This window comes from Astyanax mexicanus, chromosome 17 (assembly GCF_023375975.1).
Source record: "Astyanax mexicanus isolate ESR-SI-001 chromosome 17, AstMex3_surface, whole genome shotgun sequence".
Classification (NCBI taxonomy): Eukaryota; Metazoa; Chordata; class Actinopteri; order Characiformes; family Acestrorhamphidae; genus Astyanax; species Astyanax mexicanus.
Genome location: NC_064424.1, coordinates 7,170,468 through 7,184,950, shown reverse-complemented (window position 1 = coordinate 7,184,950; position 14,483 = coordinate 7,170,468). Strand labels below are relative to the sequence as shown.

The 14,483-nt window shown below is 35.8% G+C and overlaps 1 protein-coding gene across 1 annotated transcript in view; it reads left to right on the top strand.

Moving 5' to 3' along the window:
- The window catches only part of rb1 (retinoblastoma 1), a 58,622-nt gene that overhangs the window by 1,138 nt on the left and 43,001 nt on the right, over window positions 1-14,483 (top strand). The window contains exons 2-11 of the mRNA XM_022676016.2: window positions 1,619-1,739; window positions 1,834-1,937; window positions 2,731-2,865; window positions 5,489-5,527; window positions 6,065-6,114; window positions 6,928-7,038; window positions 7,672-7,808; window positions 12,032-12,109; window positions 12,873-12,982; window positions 13,109-13,186. Of these exons, the coding sequence (XP_022531737.2) occupies window positions 1,619-1,739; window positions 1,834-1,937; window positions 2,731-2,865; window positions 5,489-5,527; window positions 6,065-6,114; window positions 6,928-7,038; window positions 7,672-7,808; window positions 12,032-12,109; window positions 12,873-12,982; window positions 13,109-13,186 (963 nt within the window). The remainder of the gene's footprint in view (window positions 1-1,618; window positions 1,740-1,833; window positions 1,938-2,730; window positions 2,866-5,488; window positions 5,528-6,064; window positions 6,115-6,927; window positions 7,039-7,671; window positions 7,809-12,031; window positions 12,110-12,872; window positions 12,983-13,108; window positions 13,187-14,483) is intronic.

The window sequence follows — 14,483 nt, the reverse complement described above, 5'->3', positions numbered from 1 at the left end:
CAGTCAGACAGTTTTACTGATTTAACTCAAATATCCTTAATGCTGTTATTCAGTCAGACAGACTGTTTTACTGATTTAGTAGGATCAGTCTTAATGCTGTCATATAGATAGATAGTCAGAAAGACAGATTTTTTAGACAGGTTGACTGTATCACTTATTTAATTCTAATAGTCCCAATGCTGCCATTCAGATAGATAATCAGACAGACACTGTTACACTGATTTAACTCAAACAGTCTCAATGTTGCCATTATATATATGTATATATAGACAGATAGACAAATAGATAGACAGGCTGTGTTACTCATTTAACTCAGTGTCTGTGATTCCATTCACATAGAAAAAGATCGATATAGACTGATAAAAAGACATTCAGATAGATTAGACGGACTGTTTTACTGATTTAACTTGAGCAATTATAGCGATGCCATTCAGATAGATATATAATCAGAAAGACACACAGACAAATAGATTGTGGGACAAATACACTGTTGCAGTGATTTAACTCTAATAGTCTAATAGTGCTGCCATTCAGATAGATAATCAGACAGACAGACAGACTGTTGCACTGATTTAACTCAAACTATTTTAATGCTGCTATTCTAATATATACATAAAGATAGACAGACAGGTACATATACTTTTTTTTACTGATTTAACTCATACAATCTTAATTCTACCATTATAATCTAATATATAGATAGTGGGAGACTGTTTTACTGATTAACTCGAACAGTCACAGCGATAACATATAGATAGATAGAAAGACAGACAGACGGAGTGTTTTGCTGATTTAACTAAAATAATCTAAATGCTGCCTGTTTAATATATAGAGATACAGACTGTTTTACTAATTTAACTTAACTCAAACAGTCTGATGCCAGACAGACAGACAGACAGACAGACAGACACACTGTTACTGATGTAACACGAACAGTCTCAATAGGCATTTCGATAGACAGACACTGTTTTGCTGATGTAACTTGAAACAGTCTCACTGCTGCCTTTCTAATATATAGATATAGACAGGTACACAGACAGACTGTTTTACTGATTTAACTCAAATAGTCTTAATACTGCTATTCAGATAGCTAGACAGACAAGAGACATTCATTAAGATAGACAGACAGCCAGTGCAAGACATATAAAAGCCCACATAGAGTTTACCAAAAACACATAAAGGACTCCCAGGCTATAAGAAATAAGATTCTCTGGTCTGTTGAGATAAGGATTGAACATGCACTGCTCATTACCTGCCCAATACCATCCCAACAGTGAAACATGGTGGTGGCAGCATCATGCTTTTGTGGTATTTTTTTTTTTTTTTTTTTTTTTAGCTTCAGGGACAGGAAAGGAAAGATGAATGCAGCTAAGTACAGAGATATCCTGGAAGACTGGGCCAAAGGTTCAGTAAATAGAATACAAGTACACAAAATATACTGCTGTCAAAGAGAATGTCGCTATTAATTTATCACTGTATTACTATTATTATTTTTTTATTGCTTCATAAATTAAAAAATATTCTCATGAGCGATGCAATATGGAACACCCCTATTTAAAAAAAAAATATTTGAGAAAATCTTCACACACTAATTTTATTTACCTTTTCTCTCTGCCAGGCACACAGAGAAGGATTCTGACTTCGTGACCCTTTGCAAGGAGCTTTTTGTGACCAACACGGTGTGTAACAGAGCGTGGGCCATCTGGACGTCTGCTGCCATATCGGCAGAGAAAATTAATGTAGGTTTTTTTTTTATTATTATTATTATTCGGTTTCTACAATTCCTGTCTCTAGTGCAATTTCTGTGTGTAACTTACTGTCTGTTTGTTGCAGAATTCAAACAGGCCACTGTGGGGAGTGTGTGTCTTTATTTCTGCTGTAGACCTGGAAGAGATCAGCTTCACGTTTACACAACTACTGAAAGCTGTTGGTCTGAGGTAAAGTATTGACATTAAAACTTGTCAGTATCAATTTTATTTCTGCTATAAATTAGAAAAGATTGAAATGCTTTGACTTTGTGATTGCTATGTAAGAAAACTGTGTAGTTTGCACATGTCTTTATAACTGTAACTCTTATTATATACAGGATTGGTTTTAAGCGTAGGGGTGGGCAATATTATATCGTATACAATATATCGTGACACAGAAATATCATGATATTAAAAATCCATATCGTGATAATAGGGCTGTTCTGTCTTAAAAGTAGTCTATTATTTACTGTGAAGCTTTAGGTGTATTAATTGTATAATTGTTTTAGTTTGCAGTTTATATGCATGCACTAAATATTCAGCAATATTATTTGCTGCATTATATTATTTTATGCTATATTATTTATTTTGCCACATTATGGTTATTCTGTTATACTATTATACTATATTCCTGAAATGAATGGATTATTTTCGTTTTCCTATATCGCCAAGTATATCGTTATAGCAAAAATACCCTGAAATATCGTGATATTATTTTAGAGCCATATCGCCCACCCCTATTTAAGCATTATGTTAATGGGCCAGTTGATGGATCTCTAGGCCTTGTCCCACAAATGTGATCTGATCCCTTGCAAATAACAGTACGGGCAGTCATCTCAACAGATCTGAATTAATAAGTGAATCTGACTTGTCGTCAATCTCAATACAGCCTTTGATTTGTTTTGAAAATGTATTGAAAATGAATTGTATTGAGAATGTCTCATATTTAGCTCACTGTTGAACTTGTGCTGTTGTTTTGTAGGTTAAAGCAGTTCTGTGACCTGGTAAGAAAACTGGATGAGAACGTCGACACTATAAGCTCTGAGGTGAACTCCACTGTCATGAAGCTAGAGAAGAAGTACGACGTGTCGCTGGCGCTCTATCAACGATTTGGGAAGTAAGTATTTTTATATGACTGGCAACACATTCACATACATTAGCATAACACCAGCAGTACAAGGCACAGTGCATCTGTGATATTTACATAACATTTTATCCGATAAAAGCTTCAGCAAAAATAAATATTGTTTAGTAAGATAAGCTTTAAAATGTCATTAAAACACATTGTGTATATGGTGTTGGAGGCATTTCAAAAACAAGTGTATATTACAGTGATTGAGTGTAGTTTATAGTACACCACTGTTCAGAGCACAGAAGAGGGTCAGTATATTGAAATTGAACACAGCTTTATAGGCTAAATATTAGACTGGTAAAAAAATAATACTTAACAAGATATTGTTAAGTAACTAGTAATTACTTATCTGTATATTTCTTAATGTTGCAAAACCCCTGTATATCTAAATTAACAACTTTGCTGGAGTAGAAAAAAACATTTAAAACATATTTAAGTCATTTTGTAGCATTTCTATTGGTCAATTAATATTGTAAATTTGACAGTTTTTCACAGCCAGATTGGAAAAAAATACAAGAAGGTACAGGGCTGTGAATGGCAGCAACCAGATATGGAGCAGTGTTTTGGGTTTCTTAATAACCTGTAGCAAATATTTTTCTTTCTCTTTTTCTCTTAAATTTCAAATATTAAATATTCATGATTGTGGGCTTAATGTCTAATTGTGCCTCTTTCTGACTGGCCTTGTGAATGTGGTAAATTTTGATACATTTTTATTCAGGTCTGATTTTTTTTTTAAATATGGGAAAGTAGATCAGGACACCATTTTTTTTTTTAAATAATAAATAAATAAATATTTATGATTTTGCCACCTTCCTTTAGTCCAGGGGTCTCAAACTCATTTTTGCCGAGGGCCACATTGGCATATTGGCTGTCCTCTGAGGGCCAGATGTAACTTATAAATATAAGAAAATGTAACCAGATGTAATACAAAATGAATGTAATTACTCCTTAATGTTAAATAACTCTCAATATACTATTTATTCAATCAAATATTACAGTTGCATGGAAAAATGGTTGCTTGTTGCTCTATTAACATAAATCCTTTTAATTTATAAGTTATATTAACTTTGATCAAAACGTTTGATACTGAAATAAGGCTTAATAAATATAAAATCAAAAATTGTGAGCTGTGACAGATTTAGCATTTCCTCAGATTTAGCAGTTCCTCATCCAACCACTAGTCGGAGCTGCAGCTGCAGCACCACAAGCCCGCAGTCTTTGCTTAGTCAGAGCTGCAGCCCAGCCACGGGCTACAGGGCTCAGCTGAGCCAGTCTGGAGCGTTTTTAAAAATTTGTAAGTTCTTCTGTGTATGAAATAAAATAACCCCACTAACCGGATAATACAGCTCTCTACAGTTCATCTTTCAGCCCAAGCAGCTAACAGCAGCAGTTTAGAGCAGCGTCACGGAGGCACTGCTCGGATTACATTATAAACAGGTCAGTTAGCGCGCTGCTAGCCTCAGGATGTTTATAACTACGGAGTTTAGTGGACACACCACGGCTGCAAGGTTAGACTGTTGAAGGCTACTGAAGACTACTAAAGCAGGCAACGCAGCGTAAGCAAAAAAAAAACCACACACACACACCAAAATACAAGTTAAGATAAAATATGAAAACGAACATAATAAAGCATAAATAATTAAATTGAATTGCGGGCCAGATGTATGTTTATTTTGTTAACCCGTGAGGGGCCGTATGAAACCGCGTCGCGGGCCGCATGTGGCCCGCGGGCCGCTACTTTGAGACCCCTGCTTTAGTCAATAAAACTCTACCTACCTCTACATCCAGTAAAACCTGAGAGGATGATTTTGATTGGAGACCTAAATCACAGTATAATTCAGTGTTTATATTTGGTTTAATATATTTATCTTGAGTGGGTTTTTCCAGCAGGAAACATTTCTCTATTTTCAGCATTTTTGTTGGAGTTGTTTTTGCAGAGCATTGTTCCTTGTAGATGTTCCCTCTTTCGTTGATTTGATTTGCACAAGCATTTCTTTGATCTGCTGCAGAAACACACTAATGTCCTTCTTTTTTTTGTATTTCTTCTCACTATGATTTTGACCTTTTTCACCTCAAGGTGGCAACAGCATTGCTGCTATACCCAGCTCGCTTTAAATAGTCTCGCCAGCTTCCTTACAGGCAGCTAGCTGGCCTCAGCTCAAGTCTGATTTGTGGATTACTTGAGTAGCCGTGTTGATCAGGTGAAAGGCCAGATCAAACAGCTCCAGTAGCAGCGCTTTAATAGAAGCCTGTGGTCGAGCAGTGGGGTTCCTCCATGCTTTTATGATTTTAGAAAACATGCTGTAATGGGCTTTGCTAAATGTGGACATGATCATATTATGCAGTGTGTGTGAGGATTTTATTTTCCAGGTCTTAATTAGTGCAAAACGTGTAAAATTACAATGGTTAGAAAATACAAACTTCAGTTTGGTAAGAGCTGTGCTTTCTACACTGATAGACTTCATTCAGGATGGATAGAATTGGGTTTTATAGCATACAAACCCCATGATCACTTCCTTTATTATGCATGGTTCATTCTGACACACTAAAATATTGCCCTCAAACACAGAAAATTAACATAAAATTCTTCTGTTTTTTTCCTTTCCAGAATGTGCAACAGTATCTATTCTGTGCCTAGTGAAGAAAAGTAAGTAGAATACCTAATGCTTTTTATTTTCTTGCTTATTAATGATAATTATATAAAAAGTATATAACACTGTGCCAGTCAGCTGAGAGAGTCCAGAGCGGATGATGGGAACAAGATGAAAGAAAAAAAAAAGTCACATAGCATTAGCTTAAAGCCCAGCATGGATCATCAGTTTGTCCTCTTTAGCTTTAGCTGTGGACAAAAGCTTAGGCTGCACCACAGAGTCCTATAGTACAAAACGAGCTGAAATGAAATAGGAGTAACAAGGCTGTTTTTAAAAAGAGTAAAATGTTTAGATAACTGTGTGAAAATTTAAGGAGTAGAAGTAAAAAGTTGTATAAAAGTAATTACTACAGCAACGTTTAAATAACTGAAATTTGCTGCGTCTTTAAAAGTGGTGTTTACCATCCGTGAAGGGGCTTTTTTCCAACTTTATTCAATTTTGCAAAGGAAAAGTTTGACCTCCTGGGGATCCTTTAAGCTCTAATGCTTATTTTATTGATCTCACTCTCTCTCTCTCTCTCTCTTTTCACCCAGGAGGCAGGAGCTTTTACGCAGTAGCTGGATAATGTTCCTTCTAGCCAAAGGTAGGTCATGTTGGTTGTCAGATTTACTCTTAAGCTAAAAGTGTTTGCCCTGTCAATAGCAATGCATCAGCCCATATAATGTGTAATGTACCCTGTAGTAAATTTCAGCAAGTAAATGACAATGTGATTTTTGTTGTTTTGGGATGCCTGTACATTCATTTTCATTTTTTAAATTCATGGTATTAAAAAAAGAATACAAAAAGAAAACTCCAGTAACTGAACATTTTCAACCTGATTTTGAACCATTGCTGTGAGGATTTGTGTGTATCATCCTAAAAGGGCTAGATAAAGCACCATAGTAGGTGGTCAGTGATGGTTTGGAGAGACATGTCATCTGCTGATGTTGATCCACTGTGTTTTATTATCAAGTCTAAAGTCAGTGCAGTTTGGTTTTCCCTCAAAATCTTACAGCACTTCATGCGTCCCTCTGCTTTTATGACAACTTTTATGGAGATACGGATTTCTTTTTCCAGCAGGACTTGGCACACTGCACATCATTCCAGCCTGATACTATGGGGGTTTATACCCCTATAACCCATGCTCCTATGTCTTATAAGTCTTATTCTATTAGCCAGACTTTTCTTCAAAGACTAGACGAGCTGTGTGAGTGCGTTTGCATGTTTGGCTCAGCATTATCTGAAAATGAAACAAGCGTTCGTGTCCACAAACATTAGTCATGTGTTGTATTTACAAGTAATATGATATTTTGTTTTTACTGATTGTGTTTTTCCCCCACTTTCCACATATTTCCCGAGGATGTTGTTGCACAGCCAGTCTTATGTTTGTCTCTGTCGTGTTTTCTTGATTGTGCAGGAAGTGCTCTGCAGATGGAGGATGACCTAGTGATATCCTTCCAGATTCTTCTGTGTGTTCTGGAGTTCTGCACCAAGCGCTGCCCGTCCACTCTTCTCCAGCCTCTCTACAGTGAGTGAAATGATTCAGAATATCAGATTTTAGATTAGGTGTCACTCTCAGCATAACACATAATGTTCCTGTTTAAACTCTGTTCCATTACTGTTAGTACAATGTTATTGACTCTTCCAGCAAGCAGATTGATTGATTCCATACCTGCGAGTTACCGTTAGCTATGTATGTGCATTAGGTGTTTGCTTAAGACTTATAATAAATAAATATTTAATTTTACCATTGTTTTTACCACTAAATAATTAAAATGGCCTAGATGTATTTTATCTTGCTTTTCGTAAAGAAAAATCAATTGCAAAGCTACAGTTTAAAGCGATGTATTGAAACCCTAATATCCCCGCAGACAGACAAACAACGCATGTTGCACAATGCATGTGCCTCAGCAGTGCTACTACCATTTCTAATCATGAATATATTTCAGCAGTGCTATTTTAGTCTTACATTTACCTCAGCATTGCTATTCTAATAATACAGGTTTCTCTTCTGTTTCTCACACTAAGAAAGACAGCCAGTGTTTTGGTTAAGTTCCCTTGGTACCTCAGCTAGTTAACATTACTGTCTTAGCCCTTTAAAGCTTTTTTTTTTTTTTTGGGCTAATTAATCCATAATTTCATCCTCTCTTTTTGTCCTCAGAGTCAGCAGTAAGTGCCACAGCCCAGAGTCCTCCAACTCGGACCTCAAGGCGTAACAAAGCCAAGCCTCGGCCGCCTGAGATGGACGTACAGTTGCTCGAGACGCTGTGTAAAGAAAGCGACTGCAGCATGGACGAGGTGAGATAATCCACACACTTGCTGTATGGTGAGGTAATGGGCAGCTATAGCTAGCTAGATAAATAGATCATTCATTTTAGTAAAACAAAGAATTATATATATGTGTGCTTCCCTCTGGAGATGCGACTTTCATTTTCCAGCAGGACTGCCCTCACTGCAGAAAGTACCAGTTGGTCTTATATAATATTCAAATTTACTGAGACACTGATTTTTGGGTTTTCATTGGTTGTAAGCCATGATTATCAATAATAAAATAAACACTTAAAATAGATCTCTCTGTGTGTAATATATCTATATAATGAAACTCATTATTCAATGATATTCTGATATTAATATATATGTATATAATCAGAATATCATTGAAAAATTACTTCATTTCAGTAATTCAGTTTATTATATAGATATATTTCTCTCTCTCTCTCTCTCTCTCTAGAGAGAAATATATCTATATAATAAACTCAATTACTGAAATGAAGTAATTTATCAATGATATATATATATATATTTTTTTCTCTCTCTCTCTCTCTATATATATATATATATATGTTGTCGTATGTTAAAAGTAAGTCGTATACATAGCACCCCCACGCCTGCCCACCTATTATTTTCAGAATAGCTGTCATTGCTTAAAAAAAAAAACTAAATATATTTTGCATCTCTATATTTGCATGTTTTGTATGACAGCAGAAATGAAATGGAGAAAGTGCAAACAAGAGTGGCATACCAATGTAAAGGGCAATGTGTAATTAACAAATACAGTTTGTGGTTCTTACACCACAGTCTCAGACAGTGAAGATGTGGAAATGCTTTTAACCGCCTGTTTAAAAACAGTTTTTGTTTGTTTTGGGTTTGCTTGTCCTGTATCTCTTCCCAGAGGGCTGGGGGGTGTACAGGGTGGGTGGGGTCTTTAGTGATATAACTGGCTGTTCTTTGGAATTGGACATTATAAATTTTGCCTATGATGAATTCTGCTGCACTTAACACTCGCTGGAGGCTCTTCCTCTTCTCTAGTGTGCAGCTGTTAAACCACACTCTGCTGCAGAAGGTCAGCAGGCTCTCTGTCACTGACCTACAGACTACAGTCTCACTTACCCAAGATGTATTCTATCAGCCAAGAGATATTTAGTATCTGAGGTACTACATCTGAGAGAAAGACACTTACATTGGATTTTGGCTTCTGCCTTTAAACCCGTGGATTCAGTAAACCAACGCAGCTGTGAGCACACCTTCAGTGTTATCCATTGTGTTTATTGGAGTCCATATTGTCCATTAAAATCTGTTTGCTAAGTGCGGACCACGCCTAAAGTAGAGAAAGAAGAAGGAAAAAGGGGAGGGAACTCAGGGAAATTTGGGCTGGAGTTCTTAACTGCGTGCTTGAAGAAGCGTGCAGTTATATCCCCCCCCTTTTATTTAATAAGAAGTGGAAGAGTAGAAAAAGGGGGTTGTTGGGGAGGAGGTGGGTTGCGAACCTTCGTCACGAGAGGTAGTTAGTTAGGGGAGGTATTTATAGGACGGTTGATTGATACGGGGTGGAGTTAGAACGTAGAGTTGGGGCGTGGTCCCTCTCCCAAACTTTTGTTATTACATAACATCATATATTGTGACAGGGTTGTAGGATCAATATCCAGTGTGCCTGTCTAATGCCTGCTCTAATCACGGTGCCACTATTGCCCACTGTAAAAGCATGCCCAAAGTCCTATTTAATTTATTTATTCCAAATATCATTTCAAAAATGTTGAAAATCACACAGAATTTGACATAATACAGCTAAAGATTTAGAGGTCATTTAATGAGCTTGAGAGATGTTTTATGTCATGTACAGTAGGGGTGGGCAATATTATATCGTATACAATATATCGTGACACAGAAATATCATGATATTAAAAATCCATATTGTGATAATAGGGCTGTTCTGTCTTAAAAGTAGTCTATTATTTACTGTGAAGCTTTAGGTGTATTTATTGTATAATTGTTTTAGTTTGCAGTTTATATGCATGCACTAAATATTCTGCAATATTATTTGCTGCATTATATTATTTTATGCTATATTATTTATTTTGCCACATTGTGATTATACTATTATACTATATTCCTGAAATGAAGTTTTCCTATATCGTCAAGTATATCGTTATCGCAAAAATACCCTGAAATATCGTGGTATTATTTTAGAGCCATATCGCCCACCCCTAATGTACAGTAACTAAAGGCATCCAAACTATGAAGAAAAACATATCAAATTTATAACCAGAATATGTTTTATATTTTAGATTCTTCAAAGTAGTACCGCTTGCTTAGATTAGACAGTTTTGCACATATTGGCTGGATATATTTCCTCAGTCAGCTTTATGAGCTTTATTTCATGCTTTCAGTTAACAGCTGTGCTGAACTCATCAAGAGTTAATTACTTGAATTTCTTGTCTGTTTAAAGAAGAAGTACTCAACTAAGTAAAGAAAAAAAAAAAGAGTCAATCCCAAAGATTTTAAAAACTTTAAAAGGATCCTCAAGTGCAGTCGCAAAGACCATCAAAAACGTTATGATGGAACTGGCATTCATCAGGGCCACCCCAGGAAAGGAAGAGCAAGAGTTCCCTTTGTTGTACAGGATAAGTTCCTCAGAGTTACCAGTCTTAAAAACCACAAGTTAACAGCAGCCCAGATAAGAGCACCTAAATGCTTTACATGCTTTTTAAATGCTTTGGCTAGTTGATTATGTACATCTGAGGTAAGAGATAGATAATGTTATTTTTTTTTACCAGCCTTTCCCTTTAAGGGTCATTGTAAATGATCCACTATGAATTACACATGCGTATCTACTATGAAGCTATTGTGTAAGATAAGGTCTTACGATATCTGGGGATGGCAGTAAATCTGGATTTTTTTTTATAGAATCTTAGTGTCTGAGGGGTTGAAATGGGTGGAGGGTGTTGCATGTTCACTTCCTTCCACATCAGTATACAGTTGCAGTTCTAGCTAAAGTGGACTCTTATTTGCTGTAGTACACTCAAAATCTGATGGTTGTGGTTACATTCAACAAGCTGCACCTTTTATCTGTAAAAGATCTTTAAAGAGTGTCATGTGATTAACATGTAATCTCACAGATCAGTTATCACAAAAAATCTACAGTACATCTTGAAAATGTGTTTAAGTTTTGGTTTGGATTTTTAAAAAATAATTTTTAGTGGGAAAATGTATATTTTTACTATGAGATATATTGAATTTAAGGTTGGAATTAGTCTATTTCAGCTCAAGGTTTCATATGTAAGTATGATTGTAATCAATGCTTTTTTCCGTTTGTACATTTTCCATTTGCACAGTAAACTCACAGACCAATCACGTGTGCTGTAAGATCACCAAACGCTCTCCTCTGCCAATCAGATCTGGGCAGATGCGGGAGAGCGGGGCACACACAGGCGAAGTACACAGTGAGAAGAAGCAGCAGTCAAAGAATAAAGCGATAAAAGGTTAATTCAGATGGTGCGCACCAGAACAAGAAATTAAAATACTACATTAAAATAAAACACACTAACAGTAATAATATTAAATAAAATATTGTTTTTAAACAAAGCTGATATTCTGGCCAAGTTCAGCAAATATTTCTCCATATATTGTAGGATTTGTCATTCATGTAATTACCATGACAGGCAGGCCTAAATCTAATATAAATAAAATGAAATAGAATAAATATAGCATTTTGAAACAAAGTTAACATACAGATTCACATTAATAATCTTAAAGTTAAATTATTAAGGGGGTTTCCGTTTATTGTATAATAAGTCGATGATGTTATTATTGTGACGGGCCTATTTAAAACAATAAATAGTGTTGAAATATAATGAATAGTATTTGTTATTTTGAATTAGTTTTGTCTTTCAGTTGATGATGATATAAAACACTGACAGAACTACTAGTATAGGCTTCTTCAGTATACAGGATATAAAGCACTGAATCATAACACAAGTTAAAAATGACGACGGTCCGGATCTTGGCCTGACGAATTGTTTTCTAACTAGTCTGTACTGAATTCAAATTAAATACCCCTGGTTTAGAGAGCCACGTCGCTTTTATGAAGATGCAGATTTCATTTTTCAGCAGGACTTGGCACAATGCCCACACTGCCAAAAGTAAAGATTTGGTCTAATTTTCTGAGTTGTTTTTTTTTTATTTATTTTTTTTTTTTTTATGTAATTTATTTAAATAATTAAATATTTATTTTTATTTTACAGGTAAAGAATGTGTACCAAAGCAGTTTCTGTGCCTTTCTGGACTCATTGAGCTTGTCTGGATCTCAGGAGTTTCCTGCAGTAAGTGCTGTGCTGCTGTGCTGTCCTGTAGTGCCTTTTTATTTTTAATTTCTGACAGTATTTGTTGTTTAATTATTAGTTTTTGTATACAGTGTTGTGGGGGGGATGAAGGGAGGGATAGTGCTGACTGCTCTATTGTGAATAGAGTTAGCGATGGTCAAAAACCACTGATTGGCTTATTTCTGTGTATTGTTGCTCAAGCTTTACAATAATCACTTTGTGTGTAGTTTTCTTGTTAGTTCGTCTCATGTCTTCTTGCGGAAGAGAGAAAGGAAATGGAGTTTTTACTGTACAGCAGTGCTTTCATTTCCTTTTTCCGTCCAGTCAGTCTCAGACTAACCGAATTACGAGGGTTAACAGATGCTACAGGATGTTGAACTGTGTGATTTATCTAGAGCTAACATCGCATGCTGCTTCATATTGCCTATTAAATGCTCATAAGCTTCTGTTTCCCTGAGAAATAAATTTAAGGCCTGATTATGTTCAGTGATGAGAATGAGCTGAAGTTAATATTTGCTTAAGAAAGGCTGCTCATGCTGGAGGTGATAGTGTGAGCTGAATTGGCCTGTGTTATCAGTTGCGTGGCAACTCTAAGGGCTCAGGATGGTTTTTGATTACCTCCATCATTTTATGAACTTTTTACGAGAGTTAGCGATATTGCTGCTGACTCAACAGAAGACCTCGCACTGTCATTTCTGTGAAATGCTGTATTTTGCAATCCTTTACCAGAAATCCTTTAAACCGAGCACTTTGTTCTCTGTAGGTAGAAACTTTATCCAAAAAGTATGATGAGCTCTACCATAAAAACAAGGACTTTGATGCCAGGCTGTTCTTGGATGATGATGAGACGCTCTGTCCAGGGAAAGAGGAAGCGTACGTATTGATCATTACTGTGTTTTAGATTTAGCAAAACCACAATAAATAATGCTACATAACAGCATGTTCTCTTTATACTACACTGCATTTATTAACATGTGGAACATATTGCTGCTTTTATAGTACAAAAGTGGAGATGATGCCCAAGAAGAATCAGTCTGGAGAAGAGAACGTTCTCGTTCCACCACAGACCCCAATCCGGTAGGAGAACTGAGTGGATTTGAGTTTTTATTTCACTATATTGAAGTAGCTGTTCATCATCATTTTCATATTGATTAATTGATTATCTGTTTTTATTGAACTAGTCCTGGGCAATATGATATTAAAATATTATCACACTATTTAAAAACATTTTTATGAGACGCAACATTAATCTAGATGACCATGGTCATGATCAGAATGTATCTAAAGCAGGGGTGTCCAAACTACGGCCCACGGGCCATTTGCGGCCAGTTTCCTTTTTTGGAGCGGCCCGCGAGGTATATTAGAAATAGTATGAAAGTCGGCCCGCTGTTAAGCAGGTTTTTATAATGTGAGATTAAAAGTTTGAACGCTAAGTGTCAGAAACGGGCCAAAGAGTCTAAAAGCGGAGAGAGTGCGCATTTCTAGCACAAAAAACGGCCAAAGAGTCTAAAAGCGAAGAGAGTGCGCATTTCTAGCACAGAAAAACGGGCCAAAGAGTCTAAAAGCGCAGAGGATGCGCAGTTTTAGTGCAGAAAAAGGGCAAATGAGTCTAAAAGTTGCCATAATTAAGGAGTTTAATATTAAGAGACATCATGAAATGAAACATCAATTTGAAAAATCTTAGTTTACACAACACTGTCAAAGATAAAGACAGTAAGTCAAGTAAAATGGCGTGTAAATGAAATAATCAGGAAAAAGTATTATTTAAAGTGGTATATTTTATTATTTGTTTTATTATAGTCTGTGGCCCGTGACTTCAAATATATTTCTCCTTCTGGCCCCCAACAAAAAAAAGTTTGGACACCCCTGACCTAAAGCAACAGATCCTTAAACAAAACTACAGTTTAAACACTGCCCCATATGGAATATAGTGAACTTTGTTCATATTATTTCATATTCATCCAATTAAACAGTACCAACATTTTAAGCACTGGTTTAAAATGTAAATATCCATATATATCAATATATGATAACACATCATAATATTGCCTACCTCTATATTGAAAATAGCACTATTAAATAATGGCATTAAATCTGATTAATACTATATAAAGACATATTTGGTCTTGGTTGACTTCATTTGGCAGTGGTCAGATGGTTTGTAGGCCTACACAGTATATTGTAGCTCTTTAATGGTGTATTTGAGGTTTAATAAGACCTTTTTTCACCTGTGTGAAGTGAAAGAAATTGAAATTGATTTTGATTCCATTACATTGAAGGGGAGTTTCTGTCCTGATAATCTTCATCTGGTGATTTAAATATAATAAATAAATAACTAAAATTCACTAAAAACCCACTTGTGCTTTCTGGTGGA